The following is a 15,278-nucleotide window of genomic DNA, read 5'->3' as shown; positions in this document are numbered from 1 at the left end:
TGTGCTGCTGGCTTCTGTGGCAGTGGGACTTCATCCACTAGTGCTGTCATCCAGGTCCTGGATTCTTGGCTGGTGTCAGAATTCACAGGCAGCGTCAACTGATTCTTGCACCAAACAGCACCCGACCAACAAAGCTTCAACTAACTTTTATATCGAGCACCACCCAATCAAGAACTTAAACTGACTCTGAAGTGTGCAGCGCCCCAACCAACTCTGAACAGCTCCAAGACCTTGTATGGTGGCTCCTCATCTACGCCTAGTCCATTTAACTGGATCCAACATTTTGTCAGACTCCAACGAAGGCTTTTGAGCCCCTTATAGACTTTTCACCTGGACGATCCTGGCCCCTATATCCGACACATGCCTCATCGCCTGTTGGGCCTGAACTTGTGACTTTGACCCAGTCTAGTTCAACCATACAACCAGGGTTGAAACGTTCTTTTTTTTTTTGGCGTACTTTTGCTTAAAAATTTTGAAACTCATAGCTCCTGTTCCACTGATTGGATTTTTGCCATTTGTGGTGTCATTTTATTTAGTGAAATACCCTCTATTTTTCTGAACTGGTTTGAGATTGTGTTTATGTTCTCTTTTCACTTTATTACTGCTTGAGTAATGCATAAATACGTCACACATTGACTCTGTGTAAAGCCTGATCAGTTTGTGCCAAGCTACCAGAGGATTAGGCACAGGTTTTTTAGTGACTATTGTGGTTCACTGTGACAAGGTTTGTGATTATTATTAGTGGGTTCTCAACCCCTTCAAGTAATAACCCAATTTCTTACAACTTTGCTGCTGTGTTCTTCCCTCTGCTGTCAATGACTAAAACAGGCTGTGGGTCTCTCCCTTCACTTTTGTGTGGCAGGACATGTTCAGAGTGTGGGTTTCTTCGGTAACTGCTGATGTTTTGGCTGGGGTCTGCCTGTAGAGCCATACATTCACTGCTGATTATCCAGACAGGCTCTTGATCTTGTGTATGTTTTTTTTATTGTCAGGATGGACATTGGTTCAGGTTATCTGCTCTCACTGCCTGTGGTCTTGATGAAAGTTTGCTGTGAGTTTTGTTGTCTCCGCTTAACAGACAGTAAGGGGGCTAGTTTTTCTCAGCTACTGTAGTTCATGATTTTGCTGGGAGGTAGTTCTCTAGTCTTATGTTTGACAATTAGGTTGGGTCTGGCACAGGTTCTCTGCAATGCGTGTTAATGATTAGCCTGGGTTCCTGGCTATTTTTCTCTGCTTTGATTACTGATTTTCACCCTCTCACTCTTGAAGTTGAAGCTTGGACACAGATCCCTGTTCTCAATGCAGATCTTGAGCAAGGATGGTAAGTGTAATTCTTGGATATGCTTCTGGCTGTCCCAGCGGGTCTGGCCGGTGTTTTGTGTTTTGTCTGACAATGACCTGGATGGGTACGGCAGTGATTTTGTGGTTGCTGCTGATGGCCAGGTGGGAATTTGACTCTGCTTCTCTGTTGACTGTCCTTATATGGTCCAGTTGTGATTCTTTGCTCTAATTGACTATGGTTAAGTTGGCTGTGGTGAAATATATACAGTGGTTGTACTGCGACATAAACTTCAACCCTCCAGGCAGATACTACTGAAAAGCACTAAAAAGGCTCCCAGAGCAGTAACCACTAGGGAAGACTGGGACAAAATGCGAAGGTTGCAGTGAAGCTGTGGTGCAGGGTTAGACGGATCCAAAGAAGACAGTTGCATAAAGATGCTTTTACCATGAAGGCAAAAATACTGCTTCAGCCGGGCAACATAAGGCAGCAAGTGTAGCTTTAAGGGAAAGCAGTTTTAAATTTACATATGTCCATATGTTTACTTGAAAACAAAATATTACTACAAGAGTCCACTTACTGACTCCTCTTAAAATAGGTTATGACGATCCACAGGACAGCCGGATACTGCTTTACATTATGAGAAGAGAAGGGCATCACTGCTGGAGGGGATAAGAGTGCAAGAACACCAATTGAAGGAGTCAAAATCACCCTAAGCCCTAACACAGACCCACAAGGAAGGAAACACTGATCAGGAAAGTGGGCGGGCTGTGGCTCTTTCCTCCCATTGCTGGTGGTCAGGATGTGCTCTTGATGTGGTTTTGTGCTCTCACTTCTGATTGTCAGGCTGTTGGCTGTGGGTTTGTGCTGTTGTTGCTGCTGCATTGTGCTCTGTGCTGGTGGGCAATCATAAAGCAAGCTCATTTAAACCTCACCCCTTTTAGCCTTTTGTGTCTTCATTCATTGACAATGATAAAAATGTCATTATTTCTTTCTCAGCTCTTTTTGGCATGTTCAAGTAAAACAGTATTTTTTACTGGTGAGGGCTGAACTGACTTGACTTTTTCAGTGGCTGCAATAGATGCATGACTTTATAAGTCAGTTATGTCTTAAATGTTCAAAGTTGTATTACAGCTGTAAAACATTCTAGCTTCAACAATAATATAGAGAAAACAGGCTCTACACATGCTTATTCTTCGCAGATGTTCCACATTTGAAGGATCATAATTTAAAAGGTAAATGTTCAAAAATTTGGTTCAGAAAGACATCTTCTGATTTCTTGATATGTGACCCTCTTCACTCAGTGCTACTTATTTCCCTTTGTTTTGTTTTAGTGCCCTCGCCTGTCATCAACTTCATTGTAGCCAATAAAAATGAGACCTCCCTGACACTAGAGTGGACAGCGCCCAGTGACAGCGGCCGGGCGAACTATAGTTATCAAGTGACAGTGAGCGTCTCGGGCAAGGTGCAAAGTAGCACTAATTTTTCAAATCCCTCTGGCGGAGATGTGAAGAGAGGAACCATAGGAAGCCTCGCTCCAGGAGTACCGTATGAACTCAGCATTTACAGCATCACACCCAATGGTGTCAAGAGCAATGCAGTATCTATCACTGGTGCTAATGCAACAACAGGTAAGTTGAATGTCATGGATCGCTGTTTTGGGGAGAACTTTATGGTTCCACCTCTAATAATACCTCGTAAAAGCTATGTTATTTTATAGTTTTGTCATTGCATAATGTTTGCAAATTCCTTTCTCTCTTGGCATTACTGGGAATGTTTGTGAGCATACTATAATCTGGAGGTTATAGATGGAGTTACAGCCTTGTGACCTCTGGCCTAAACCCTTGAACTATGACCAATATCATCTGCAGGTAGGATATTTTTCCACTGGTAGTGGCTCTGGTGGTGGTCAGTTCTTGCAGCCATCTCCTAACCAGTGTGCCAGACTTTTTCTAGATCCTGATGCAGTTGGAACCACCAACAAGTATAATGTATTCGATATTGACCATGATATTGGTACTTAGTTTGAGTTGCAAACCTGGTCCTTCAAAGCCTTCTGCACTCTTCTGAGTTCCTTTGTCAAATAGATGTACTAGGTAAATGCTAGGCCAGTCAACTTTTTGACAGTGTTTCAAGAGGTATAATTAATTTGTTAGGTCTGACAGGATTAGAAGCAGAAACCCATGGCATGAAAGGAACAAATAAAAGTCCAAAGCCCAACAACCTTTGAACATATTTATAAAGCAGAGATGTTGATTTTGATATTTTGTGGCATATAGATGATTTTTTTCAAACAATAAAAATAGAGAAAATGGGCAACACCTCAATGGGAAACTCCCTTATGCCACTTGTGTTGAAGGAATGGAGCAAGGCCTCTCCATGCATTGACCCACATACATATAGCACACATTAGGTGGATGTGTGGTTATAGTGAATGATTTTATGTTACTAGTTTTATTAGATTCCCAGCCTGATGACATGGAGTATTTGAACCATGTAGCTATATGAACAAATGGGTCAAGAGAATGAGTCGGGCTGTTCTAACTGATTATGGTCAATATACTGTATGGTCTGGCTGGGGTTGTCAACTGTTGAGGATGGGACCATGATAGCGATTTCTTGCTGTTTGTTTATGCTCACCACGTCTGTTGGTCTCTCATCGCTGTTGATGGTCAGGGTGGTTAGGATGTAGAGAGGCTGAAATTCTCAGTTTTCATTATTGATGTTATGTATATTTCTAAAGTGCACTGCCATCAACAAGGGTGTCCTGGCACCGAGCAGGTGTGTCTGCATAGCCCTGTATATAGTAGGTTGGTTAATTGAAAAGTCAGTTCTACAGCTCCTAGCGGAATTCAAGAAGAGAGGCTCTGATTTGGAAGTGGGTGTTTGTTCCATGCTTTAGGAGCGATGTAAGAGAATGCCTGACCTCCTGATCTGACTCTGGGTAGGAGTGAGATACAAGCGAATAGGAGTCCTGTGGACCAGAGGTCTCTCGGTGGTTGGTGGAAGGAGATGCGACTTCAGGTAGGTTCAATTAGGCGGGAACTACATTATGTAGTGCTTGAATTATGTGTGTGACAAGTTTGAAAGGAGTGTGTTTGTGTATCAGAAGCCATTTGAGCTTCCTATGGTATGTTCTGTGGGGTCTCTGTGGGAGGTTGAGGATGAATCTGACTGCTGAGGTCTGGATGGTTTGTAGTCTTCTGGTGAGTTTTTTGGTGATTCCGGTGTAGGGGGTGTTCCCTTAGTCCAACTTGCTGGTGACGAGTATGTGAGTAATGGTTGTTCTAGTGTTGCTGGGGAATCAATTGAAGATATTTCTCAGGATTGTCCGAGTGTGGAAACAGGATGCAATGAGGGCCCTCGCTTGTGCGATCATGTCCAGTTTGCTGTTGATGATTCCAGGTGTGGGTGCTAGGTCTGTGTCCGAGTTCAGTCGGCTAGCAGTTGGAGTGCCATGATGAGGTGTTCTTCCTGAAAATCACTATTTCTGTCTTGTTGTTGAGCTTGAGACAGTTGACTTTCTTCCAGTTAATGGCTTAGGTTATGCAGACAGTGAGCTTGTTTCTTGAATTGGGGGTCCTACCCAAGAGTAAGAGTAGGGTGAACGACCTTTTTCATCCTTCACAGGAATCAAATGCACAACGAGGTTGAGAGGCCTTTTAACCCAGAAATAAGTGTGGTGAAACATAAAACAATTTCTTCAACACCACCCCAGTAATTTAGACACGATGACCAATGTGGCCACGGAAGGGAAACTCAAATCAGGAATATATTTCAAAGCTTTACTTACAAACACTAGCTCAAAGTTAAGTAGACTATGCCTAAAACCAAGTTATAAAGATACATAATTACCAAGGATTGCTCAACACAGTGAAATAAGTTCAGGCGTACTAACATCAATAAAACTATGCATTTAAGAAGAATGATACAGAAAGTCTACAGAAATATCTGAGACAGAGAAATCATGTGGTGCTCAGATTGCAGGATCATTTAGTCAATTCAGATTCAATCAAGTCACTAATTATTGGCTGGGCACAAGTTAACCATACGGCTAACCAAATTAGGGAAAAGCATGTGTGGTGAGTAACACAGGCGGGCAAATGCGGAAAATAGAATAACTCGTGCTACTGGGCACTAAATAAGAAAAAGTAAGAAGCATCTGCATTGTGGAGTTTGTAACCTAGAAAGGTTATGTCAATGCCCAAGGGCAAATGGCAGAGAGGGAGATAACTCTCCAAGGGATGCAGCATTCAGGGAATCTTCCTCAGCAAAGCTCTGGCCAGCAAAAATTAGAAAAGTGTCTGTCTGAGGTCAAGACGAGACAGCTTAAGCATCTGCATCTCTCCTTTTCTCTGAGCAAAGTTCGATGAGCAACAACATATTAATCCACATGAAATGTTCTGATTGGTTACCAGAATACGTTTATATTCCGATAAAAGGGGCATCATTCTTTTAGGACCATTTGCACACTTCAGGTTGCATTGGTCCAGCATTCTCCAATTCTGTCTTGAGAACATCTCCTCTTTCCATGTCACTCCAAACAGTTGTAACAATTTGTAGGCAATTCAGACCTTTTTCCTGCATTACAAAACATTTTACTTTTTACTTGCATTACATACTTCTACAATTTGCTTCTCATGGGAACGCAATCTGAAAGAAGGTTTCCCATTAAGAAGAAACAGTTCAATACTTTTACATGAATGCGAAATGCAAGCTCTGTAGCCCTCATTTATGCTAACACAAGGAAATATAAAATACATTTAAAAAGTACTCGTTAATAAACACACACATAATATGCAAACTCGTAAATTCATCAATATTAATATTCCATCAGAATAAATAAAACTATTAATTTAAAATGGAAAATCATTGTTATTCTATTATATTAGGTATAACAGAGAAGTGCATTTTCTCACTTGAACATATATTCAAAGTCATTTATCTTTCAGGAAGGCTAGAAAATCAAATTTCTTTCGATATTGGCTGTTAGTTTAGCATCTAAATGACATTTAAACATCAACTTTAATATTTTAGCATGTGCTTAAATTAGAAAGGCGCATATGTCGAACTGTGAAATACAAGCAAATAGCACATTTAAAATTTGTGTTGGTGTGAGGGACCTGGCATCCTTGGTGTGGTTTTCCATTTTTTTTTGCCTTTGCCACCTGTATTTTTGACTGTATGCTGGATTTCGTAGGTGCTGGTTTTGGTACTCTGGACACTTTACTACTGCTGACCAGTGCTAACGTTCAAACACTCCCAGTGTAAATTGTGATTATTATTGGTTATCCATGATTGGCATCTTTGATTTACTAGTCAGTCCCTAGTATAGTGCATCATGTGTGCCCAGGGCTTGTAAATAGATTGCTACTAGTGGGACTGCAGCACCAATTATGCCCCCACATGAGTAGCCCTGTAAACATGTCCCAGATTTGCCATTGCAGTGTCTGTGTGTAGTTTTAAACTGCCATGTCAACCTGGCAAGTGCACCCACTTGCCAGGCCCAAACTCTTCCCTTTTAGTACATGTAAGGCACCCCTAGGTTAGGCCCAAGGTAGCCCCATGGGTAGGGTGCAATGTATTTAAAAGGTAGGACATGTACTGGTGTGTTTTACATGTCCTGATAGTGAAATACTGCTCAATTTGTTTTTCACTATTGTAAGGCATTTTTTCTCCCATAGGTTAACATGGGGATTGCTTTGAAATATCTGTTAAGTGTAATGTTCCATTGGGAGCAGATAGAGATGTGGAGTTTGGGGTCTTTGAACTCACAATTCAAAATACATCTTTTGGTGAAGTTGGTTTTTAGATTGTAAGTTTTAAAATGCCACTTTTAGAAAGTGGGTATTTCCTTGTGTAACCATTCTGTGCCTCTGCCTGTCTGCTGGAATACACATCTGGGTCAGATGACAGTTGGGCTGTTTGTGAATTCACTCTAGACAGTCACACAAAAGGAGCTGAGGTGTGTCCTGCATATCCTGATGGTTCTTTCTGGGCTGGAGTGGAGGGAGGAGCTGACACTTGCACCTGAATGGGGCTGTGCCTGTCCTTACACAAAGCAGTCTCCAACCCCCTGGAGTGTGTCTGGGGCCAGGACAGGGAGAGGCAGGGTCTTGTGTACTACAGGGAGTTTCCTATGAGGTTTGCCTACTTCAAAGGCAGAAGTGAGTATAAGTATTGGACTACTGACCCCACAACTTTAGAACACTTCTGGATCAAGAGGAGACTCTGCCAAGGAGAAAAGCTGAGGAGCTGTGAAGAGGATTACTGCCCTCTTTGCCGTGTGTGCTTTGCTTGGTTGGCCTGCAGTTCCTGCGTGTGCTTTGGAGAGGACAAAGACTGGACTGTGCTGTGCATTCTGTTTGTGAAGTTTCTCCAAGGGCCTGGACTGAGCTTGCCTCCTGTTAAGAAGTCTCAGGGACATCAAAGACTTCACCTTCCAGCCTCTAGGTACTCCTGCTGAGGCCCCTGACTTGCCAAGTGGTGCCCACTCCAGTTCCTGGGCACTTGGGAGTGAAAGCTAACCTAAAAACAAGAAGAACCAGACACATTAATTCCGGACGACTCCAGAACCGGCGCTGCAGTCCAGCTCCACGCCGCTGCCTGCACCCGAAGTCGTGTTCCCTGCTGATGTGCAACTACTGCGACCGACACAACTGGCCTGATGCCGCTGCACCGCCTCTGAAGTCCAGTGACATTAAGAGTCCTGAGTGCAGTGTCACCAAAGTCCGTGACACCCGACTCCTCTGTGGCTCGTGTGACCGCGACCCTGTGAAGTTGCCTCATCGCATCTTGATCCGCTGGACTCATCGACCCCAGGGAATCGTCAGGAGCCGATGCCTCGTGGCAGATGCTTCCTCGCCTCCAAAAGGAACCAACGCCTTACCTCCCTAAGAAACCAACGCTTCACCTCCTGTGTAGCAGCACAGAGCTGTCGCCGCACCGGCTCCAGCGACACCTCCCTACTCCATGCTACGTCTTTCACTCAGCCTCATTTCTAAGGTACTGTACCTGGGGTCCGTGCAACTCTGTGGCTGGCTCTGCACTCCCTCTCGAGTGGTGCTGAACTGTCGGGAACGGCTCCGTCACAACACTGTGATTGCACCAGTTGGAACTATGGTGTTTCTAAGCACTTTATTGGGATTTAATCTTTAAAAATTCATATCTTTCCTTGTGTATGTTGGATTTTTGTCTTTGTGGTCTTGTTTTACTTAGATAAATATTGGGTATTTTTTTTATAACTGGTGTAGTGTCCATTTGTAGTGTTTTCACTGTGTTACTGTGTGTGGTCACAAATACTTACTACATTGCAGCCTATGTGTGCAGTTCTAAAATTACCATTTTGACCTGGCAAAGTAAACTTTTTGCCAGACCAAAACCTTTCTGTTTAATTCTTATCAGTCACCCTTAAGGTAGGTCCCAAATTGAATTTTCATTGGGCAGGATGCATGGTATTTAAAACACAGGACATGTATATTTAAAGTTTGACATGTCTACATGGCCTAGTAGCGAAAAACCTCCTACTTTGTTTTTTACTTTGGCAAGGCTGTCTCTCCAATAGAAAGGTACTGTTTTACGTTATAACACTGTTTATTGCAGAACTAAATTTAGGACTTAATAGAAAAATTATTTCAAGACTTACATTAATAGGAATTTAAAATCAAACCTCATGGCCAAGTGGGATTTCAAATTACTATAGTGAAAATTCCACTTTTAGAAAGTTGGTATTTTTCTGCCAAAGCCTAATCTGTCCTTTGGCCACTACTATATGTGGGGTCACCTGACTGTTAATGGCTTTCTACGGTTGTGTTTAAACCTCCCGCCCATCAGTGGTCAAAAAGACCTGGGCGTGGAGAGGTGAAGGTCTTCTCTGTGCTGGGGAGGTGCTGAGCCCCTAGCCTGATTTCACTGTCAAGAGTGCCTGGAGGCTGTATCAACCCCTCCTGACTTCTGAAGAAGTCTACCCTGTCACTGGTACATGCAACTCACCTGGGCGTGCCTGCCCTTTGCTTCACTAGTCATGCTGGAGCCAAACTCACAGGAAGGAAATAGCTGACCAGAACCAGTTTCAGAGTTTGACAAAGGGGAATTCCCCACCCATATGCTGCTGGATTCAGAACACACCTGGGCCTGAGTACACTCAGTAGAAGGATTGCCTTGCTGTTTGAAGATGGAAGATTGGACCTCCTTGCTTTGAACCCAGGACCCAAGACTTGACTCTTAGGGTCAACTGCCCGACCTCCTGTTTAAGGTGCAGGGACACAAGCTTCCAGAGGCCTCTCTCGCTTTCCAGCTGAGCAGACCTAAGTGGCCTGGACCTGGTCTGTGCTGCTGGCTTCTGTGGCAGTGGGACTTCATCCACTAGTGCTGTCATCCAGGTCCTGGATTCTTGGCTGGTGTCAGAATGCACACCTGCTTTTCTAAGCAGAAGCTTCACCAGTCCCAATGCCAAGCGACACCTGACAGAGCAGCACCAGACAGACAGCGTCAACTGATTCTTGCTCCAAACAGCACCCGATCAACAACGCTTCAACTAACTTTTATATCGAGCACCACCCAATCAAGAACGTAGACTGACTCTGAAGTGTGCAGCGGCCCAACCAACTCTGAACAGCTCCAATACCTTGTATGGTGGCTCCTCATCTACGCCTAGTCCATTTAACTGGATCCAACATTTTGAAGACTTTTGAGCCCCATATAGACTTTTCAGCGGGACGATCCTGGACCCTATATCCAACACACGCCTCATCACCTTTTGGCCTGAACTTGTGACTTTGACCCAGTCTAGCGCAAACATACAACCAGGGTTGACACTTTCTTTTTTCTTTGCACACTTTTACCTACAAATTTAGAAACTCATAACTCCTGTTCCACTGATTGCGAATTTGTCATTTTTGGTGTCATTTATTTAGTGAAATACCCTCTCTTTTTCTAAACTGGTTTGAGGTTGTGCTTATGTTCTCTTTTCACTTTATTACTGCTTGATTAATGCATAAATACGTCACACATTGACTCTGTGTAAAGCCTGATCAATTTGTGCCAAGCTACCAGAGGATTAGGCACAGTTTTTTTAGTGACTTTTGTGGTTCACCGTGACAAGGTTTGTGCTTATTATTAGTGGGTTCTCAACCCCTTCAAGTAATAACTAAATGTTTTACAACCTCTGTTGTCAATGACTAAAACAGGCTGTGGGTCTCTCCCTTCACTTTTGTGTGGCAGGACATGTTCAGAGTGTGGGTTTCTTCTGTAACTGCTGATGTTTTGCCTGGGGTCTGCCTGTAGAGCCATACATTCACTGCTGATTATCCAGACAGGCTCTTGCTCTGTGGTATGTTTTTTATTGTCAGGATGGACATTGGTTCAGGTTATCTGCTCTCACTGCCTTTGGTCCTGGTGAAAGTTTGCTGTGATTCTGTTGTCTCTGCTTACAGGCAGTAAGGGGGCTGGTTTTTCTCAGCTACTGTAGTTCATGGTTTTGCTGGGAGGTAGTTCTCTAGTCTTACGTTTGACAATTAGGTTGGGTCTGGCACAGGTTCTCTGCAATGCGTGTAATGATTAGCCTGGGTTCCTGGCTACTTTTCTCTGCTTTAATTACTGATTTTCACCCTCTCACTCTTGAAGTTGAAGCTTGGACAGAGATCCCTGTTCTCAATGCAGATCTTGAGCAAGGATGGTAAGTGTAATTCTTGGATATGCTTCTGGATGTCCCAGCGGGTCTGGCTGGTGTTTTGTGTTTTGTCTGACAATGACCTGGGTGGGTACGACAGTGATTTTGTGGTTGCTGCTGATGGCCAGGTGGGAATTTGACTCTGCTTCTCTGTTGACAGTCCTTATATGGTCCAGTTGTGAGTCTTTGCTCTAATTGACTATGGATAAGTTGGCTGTGGTGAAATATATATACAGTGGTTGTACTGCGACATAAACTTCATCCCTCCACGCAGATACTACTGAAAAGCACTAAAAAGGCTCCCAGAGCAGTAACCATTAGGGAAGACTGGGACAAAATGCGGAGGTTGCAGTGAAGCTGTGGTGCAGGGTTAAACAGCTCCAGAGAAGACAGTTGCATAAAGATGCTTTTACCATGAAGGCAAAAATACTGCTTCAGCAGGGCAACATAAGGCAGTAAGTGTAGCTTTAAGGGAAAGGAGTTCTAAGCATTTACATATATACATATGTTTACTTGAAAACAAAATATTACTACAAGAGTCCACTTACTGACTCCTCTTAAAATAGGTTATGACGATCCACAGGACAGCCGGATACTGCTTTACATTATGAGAAGAGAAGGGCATCACTGCTGGAGGGGATAAGAGTGCAAGAACACCAATTGAAGAAGTCAAAATCACCCTAAGCCCTAACACTGACCCCAAGGAAGGAAACACTGATCAGGAAAGTGGGCGGGCTGTGGCTGTTTCCTTTCATTGCAGTTGGCCAGGGTGTGCTCTTGATGTGGTTCTGTGCTCTCACTTCTGATTTTCAGGCTGTTGTGCCGGTGGGCAACCATAAAGCAACCTCATTTAAACCTCACCCCTTTTAGCCTTTCGTGTCTTCATTCATTGACAATGATAAAAATGTCATTATTTCTTTCTCAGCTCTTGTTGGCATGTTCAAGTAAAACAGTATTTCTTCTTTCTGATGCTTATTATTGATGTTTGCGAGGGCTGAACTGACTTGACTTTTTCAGTGGCTGCAATAGATGCATGACTATAAGTCAGTTATGTCTTAAATGTTTAAAGTTGTATTACAGCTGTGAAACATTCTAGCTTCAACAATATTATAGAGAAAAGGGGCTCTACACATGCTTATTCTTCGCAGATGTTCCACATTTGAAGGATCATAATTTAAAATGTAAATGTTAAAAAATTAGGTTCAGAAAGACATCCTCTGATTTCTTGATATATGACCCTCTTCACACAGTGGTACTTATTTCTCTTTGTTTTAGTGCCCTCGCCTGTCATCAACTTCATTGTAGCCAATAAAAATGAGACCTCCCTGACACTAGAGTGGACAGCGCCCAGTGACAGCGGCCGGGCGAACTATAGTTATCAAGTGACAGTGAGCGTCTCGGGCAAGGTGCAAAGTAGCACTAATTTTTCAAATCCCTCTGGCGGAGATGTGAAGAGAGGAACCATAGGAAGCCTCGCTCCAGGAGTATCGTATGAACTCAGCATTTACAGCATCACACCCAATGGTGTCAAGAGCAATGCAGTATCTATCACTGGTGCTAATGCAACAACAGGTAAGTTGAATGTCATGGATCGCTGTTTTTGGGAGAACTTTATGGTTCCACCTCTAATAATACCTCGTAAAAGCTATGTTATTTTATAGTTTTGTCATTGCATAATGTTTGCAAATTCCTTTCTCTCGTGGCATTACTGGGAATGTTTGTGAGCATACTATAATCTGGAGGTTATAGATGGAGTTACAGCCTTGTGACCTCTGGCCTAAACCCTTGAACTATGACCAATATCATCTGCAGGTAGGATATTTTTCCACTGGTAGTGGCTCTGGTTGTGGTCAGTTCTTGCAGCCATCTCCTAACCAGTGTGCCAGACTTTTTCTAGATCCTGATGCAGTTGGAACCACCAACAAGTATAATGTATTCCATATTGACCATGATATTGGTACTTAGTTTGAGTTCCAAACCTGGTCCTTCAAAGCCTTCTGCACTCTTCTGGGTTCCTTTGTCAAATAGATGTACTAGGTAAATGCTAGGCCAGTCAACCTTTTGACAGTGTTTCAAGAGGTATAATTAATTTGTTAGGTCTAACCGGATTAGAAGCAGAAACCCATGGCATGAAAGGAACAAATAAAAGTCCAAAGCCCAACAACCTTTGACCATATTTAAAAAGCAAAGCTGTTGATTTTGATATTTTGTGGCATATAGATTAATTTTTTCAAACGATAAAAAGGGAGAAAATGGGCAACACCTCAATGGGAAACTCCCTCATGCCACTTGTATTGAAGGAATGGAGCAAGGCCTCTCCATGCATTGACCCACATACATATAGCACACATTAAGTGGATGTGTGGTTATAGTGAATGATTTTATGTTACTAGTTATATTAGATTCCCAGCCTGATGACATGGAGTATTTGAACCCTGTAGCTCTATGAACAAATGGGTCACGAGAATGAGTCGGGCTGTTCTAACTGATTATGGTCAATATATGGTCTGGCTGGGGTTGTCAACTGATGAGGATGGGACCATGATAGCTATTTCTTGCTGTTTGTTTATGCTCACCACGTCTGTTGGTCTCTCATCGCTGTTGATGGTCAGGGTGGTTAGGATGTAGAGAGGCTGAAATTCTCAGTTTTCATTATTGATATTATGTATATTTCTAAAGTGCACTGCCATCAACAAGGGTTGCCTGGCACCGAGCAGGTGTGTCTGCATTGCCATGCATATAGTAGGTTGGTTAATTGAAAAGTCAGTTCTACAGCTCCTAGTGGAATTCAAGAAGAGAGGCTCTGATTTGGAAGTGGGTGGTTGATCCATGCTTTAGGAGTGATGTAAGAGAATGCCTGACCTCCTGATCTGACTCTGGGTAGGAGTGAGATATAAGCGAATAGGAGTCCTGTGGACCAGAGGTCTCTAAGTGGTATGTGGAAGGAGATCCGACTTCAGGTAGGTTCAATTAGGCGGGAACTACATTATGTAGTGCTTGAATTATGTGTGTGACAAGTTTGAAAGGAGTGTGTTTGTGTATCAGAAGCCATTTGAGCTTCCTGAAGTGTGTTCTGTGGGGTCTCTGTGGGAGGTTGAGGATGAATCTGACTGCTGAGGTCTGGATGGTTTGTAGTCTTCTGTTGAGTTTTTTGGTGATTCCGGTGTAGGGGGTGTTCCCGTAGTCCAACTTGCTGGTGACGAGTATGTGAGTAATGGTTGTTCTAGTGTTGCTTGGGAATCAATTGAAGATATTTCTCAGGATTGTCCAAGTGTGGAAACAGGATGCAATGAGGGCCCTCACTTGTGCGATCATGTCCAGTTTGCTGTTGATGATTCCTGTTGTGGGTGCTAGGTCTGTGTCCGAGTTCAGTCGGCTAGCAGTTGGAGTGCCATGATGAGGCATTCTTCCTGAAAATCACTATTTCTGTCTTGTTGTTGAGCTTGAGACAGTTGACTTTCTTCCAGTTAATGGCTTAGGTTATGCAGACAGTGAGCTTGTTTCTTGAATTGGGGGTCCTACCCAAGAGTAAGAATAGGGTGAACGCCTTTTTCATCCTTCACAGGAATCAAATGCACAACGAGGTTGAGGGACCTTTTGACCCAGAAATAAGTGTGGTGAAACATATAACAATTTCTTCAACACCACCCCAGTAATTTAGACACGATGACCAATGTGGCCACGGAAGGGAAACTCAAATCAGGAATATATTTCAAAGCTTTGCTTACAAACACTAGCTCAAAGTTAAGTAGACTATGCCTAAAACCAAGTTATAAAGATACATAATTACCAACGATTGCTCAAAACGGTGAAATAAGTTAGGCGTACTAACATCACTAAAACTAAGCATTGAAGAAGAATGATACAGAAAGTCTACAGAAATATCTGAGGCAGAGAAATCATGTGGTGCTCAGATTGCAGGATCATTCAGTCAATTCAAATTCAATCAAGTCACTAATTATTGGCTGGGCACAAGTCAACCATACGGCTAACCAAATTAGGGAAATGCATGTGTGGTGAGTAACACAGGCGGGCAAATACGGAAAATAGAATAACTCTGGCTACTGGGCACTAAATAAGAAAAAGTAAAAGAAGCATCTGCATTGTGGAGTTTGTAACCTAAAAAGGTTATGTCAATGCCCAAGGGCAAATGGCAGAGAGGGAGATAACTTTCCAAGGGATACAGCATTCAAGGAATCTTCCTCAACAAAGCATCTGGCCAGCAAAAATTAGGAAAGTGTCTGTCTCAGGTCGAGACGAGACAGCTTAAGCATCTGCATCTCTCCTCTTCTCTGAGCAAAGTTCGATGAGCAACAACATATTAATCCA

At 43.1% G+C, this 15,278-nt stretch overlaps 1 protein-coding gene across 1 annotated transcript in view; it reads left to right on the top strand.

Annotated features, from left to right (window-relative positions):
• Positions 1-15,278, top strand: part of PTPRH (protein tyrosine phosphatase receptor type H) — a 634,102-nt gene that overhangs the window by 407,210 nt on the left and 211,614 nt on the right. The window contains exons 10-11 of the mRNA XM_069200757.1: positions 2,614-2,910; positions 12,225-12,521. Coding sequence (XP_069056858.1) covers positions 2,614-2,910; positions 12,225-12,521 — 594 coding nt within the window. The remainder of the gene's footprint in view (positions 1-2,613; positions 2,911-12,224; positions 12,522-15,278) is intronic.

The sequence above is a fragment of the Pleurodeles waltl genome, chromosome 7 (assembly GCF_031143425.1).
Source record: "Pleurodeles waltl isolate 20211129_DDA chromosome 7, aPleWal1.hap1.20221129, whole genome shotgun sequence".
In the NCBI taxonomy this organism is placed as follows: Eukaryota; Metazoa; Chordata; class Amphibia; order Caudata; family Salamandridae; genus Pleurodeles; species Pleurodeles waltl.
This window is presented reverse-complemented; position numbering and strand designations above follow the sequence as displayed.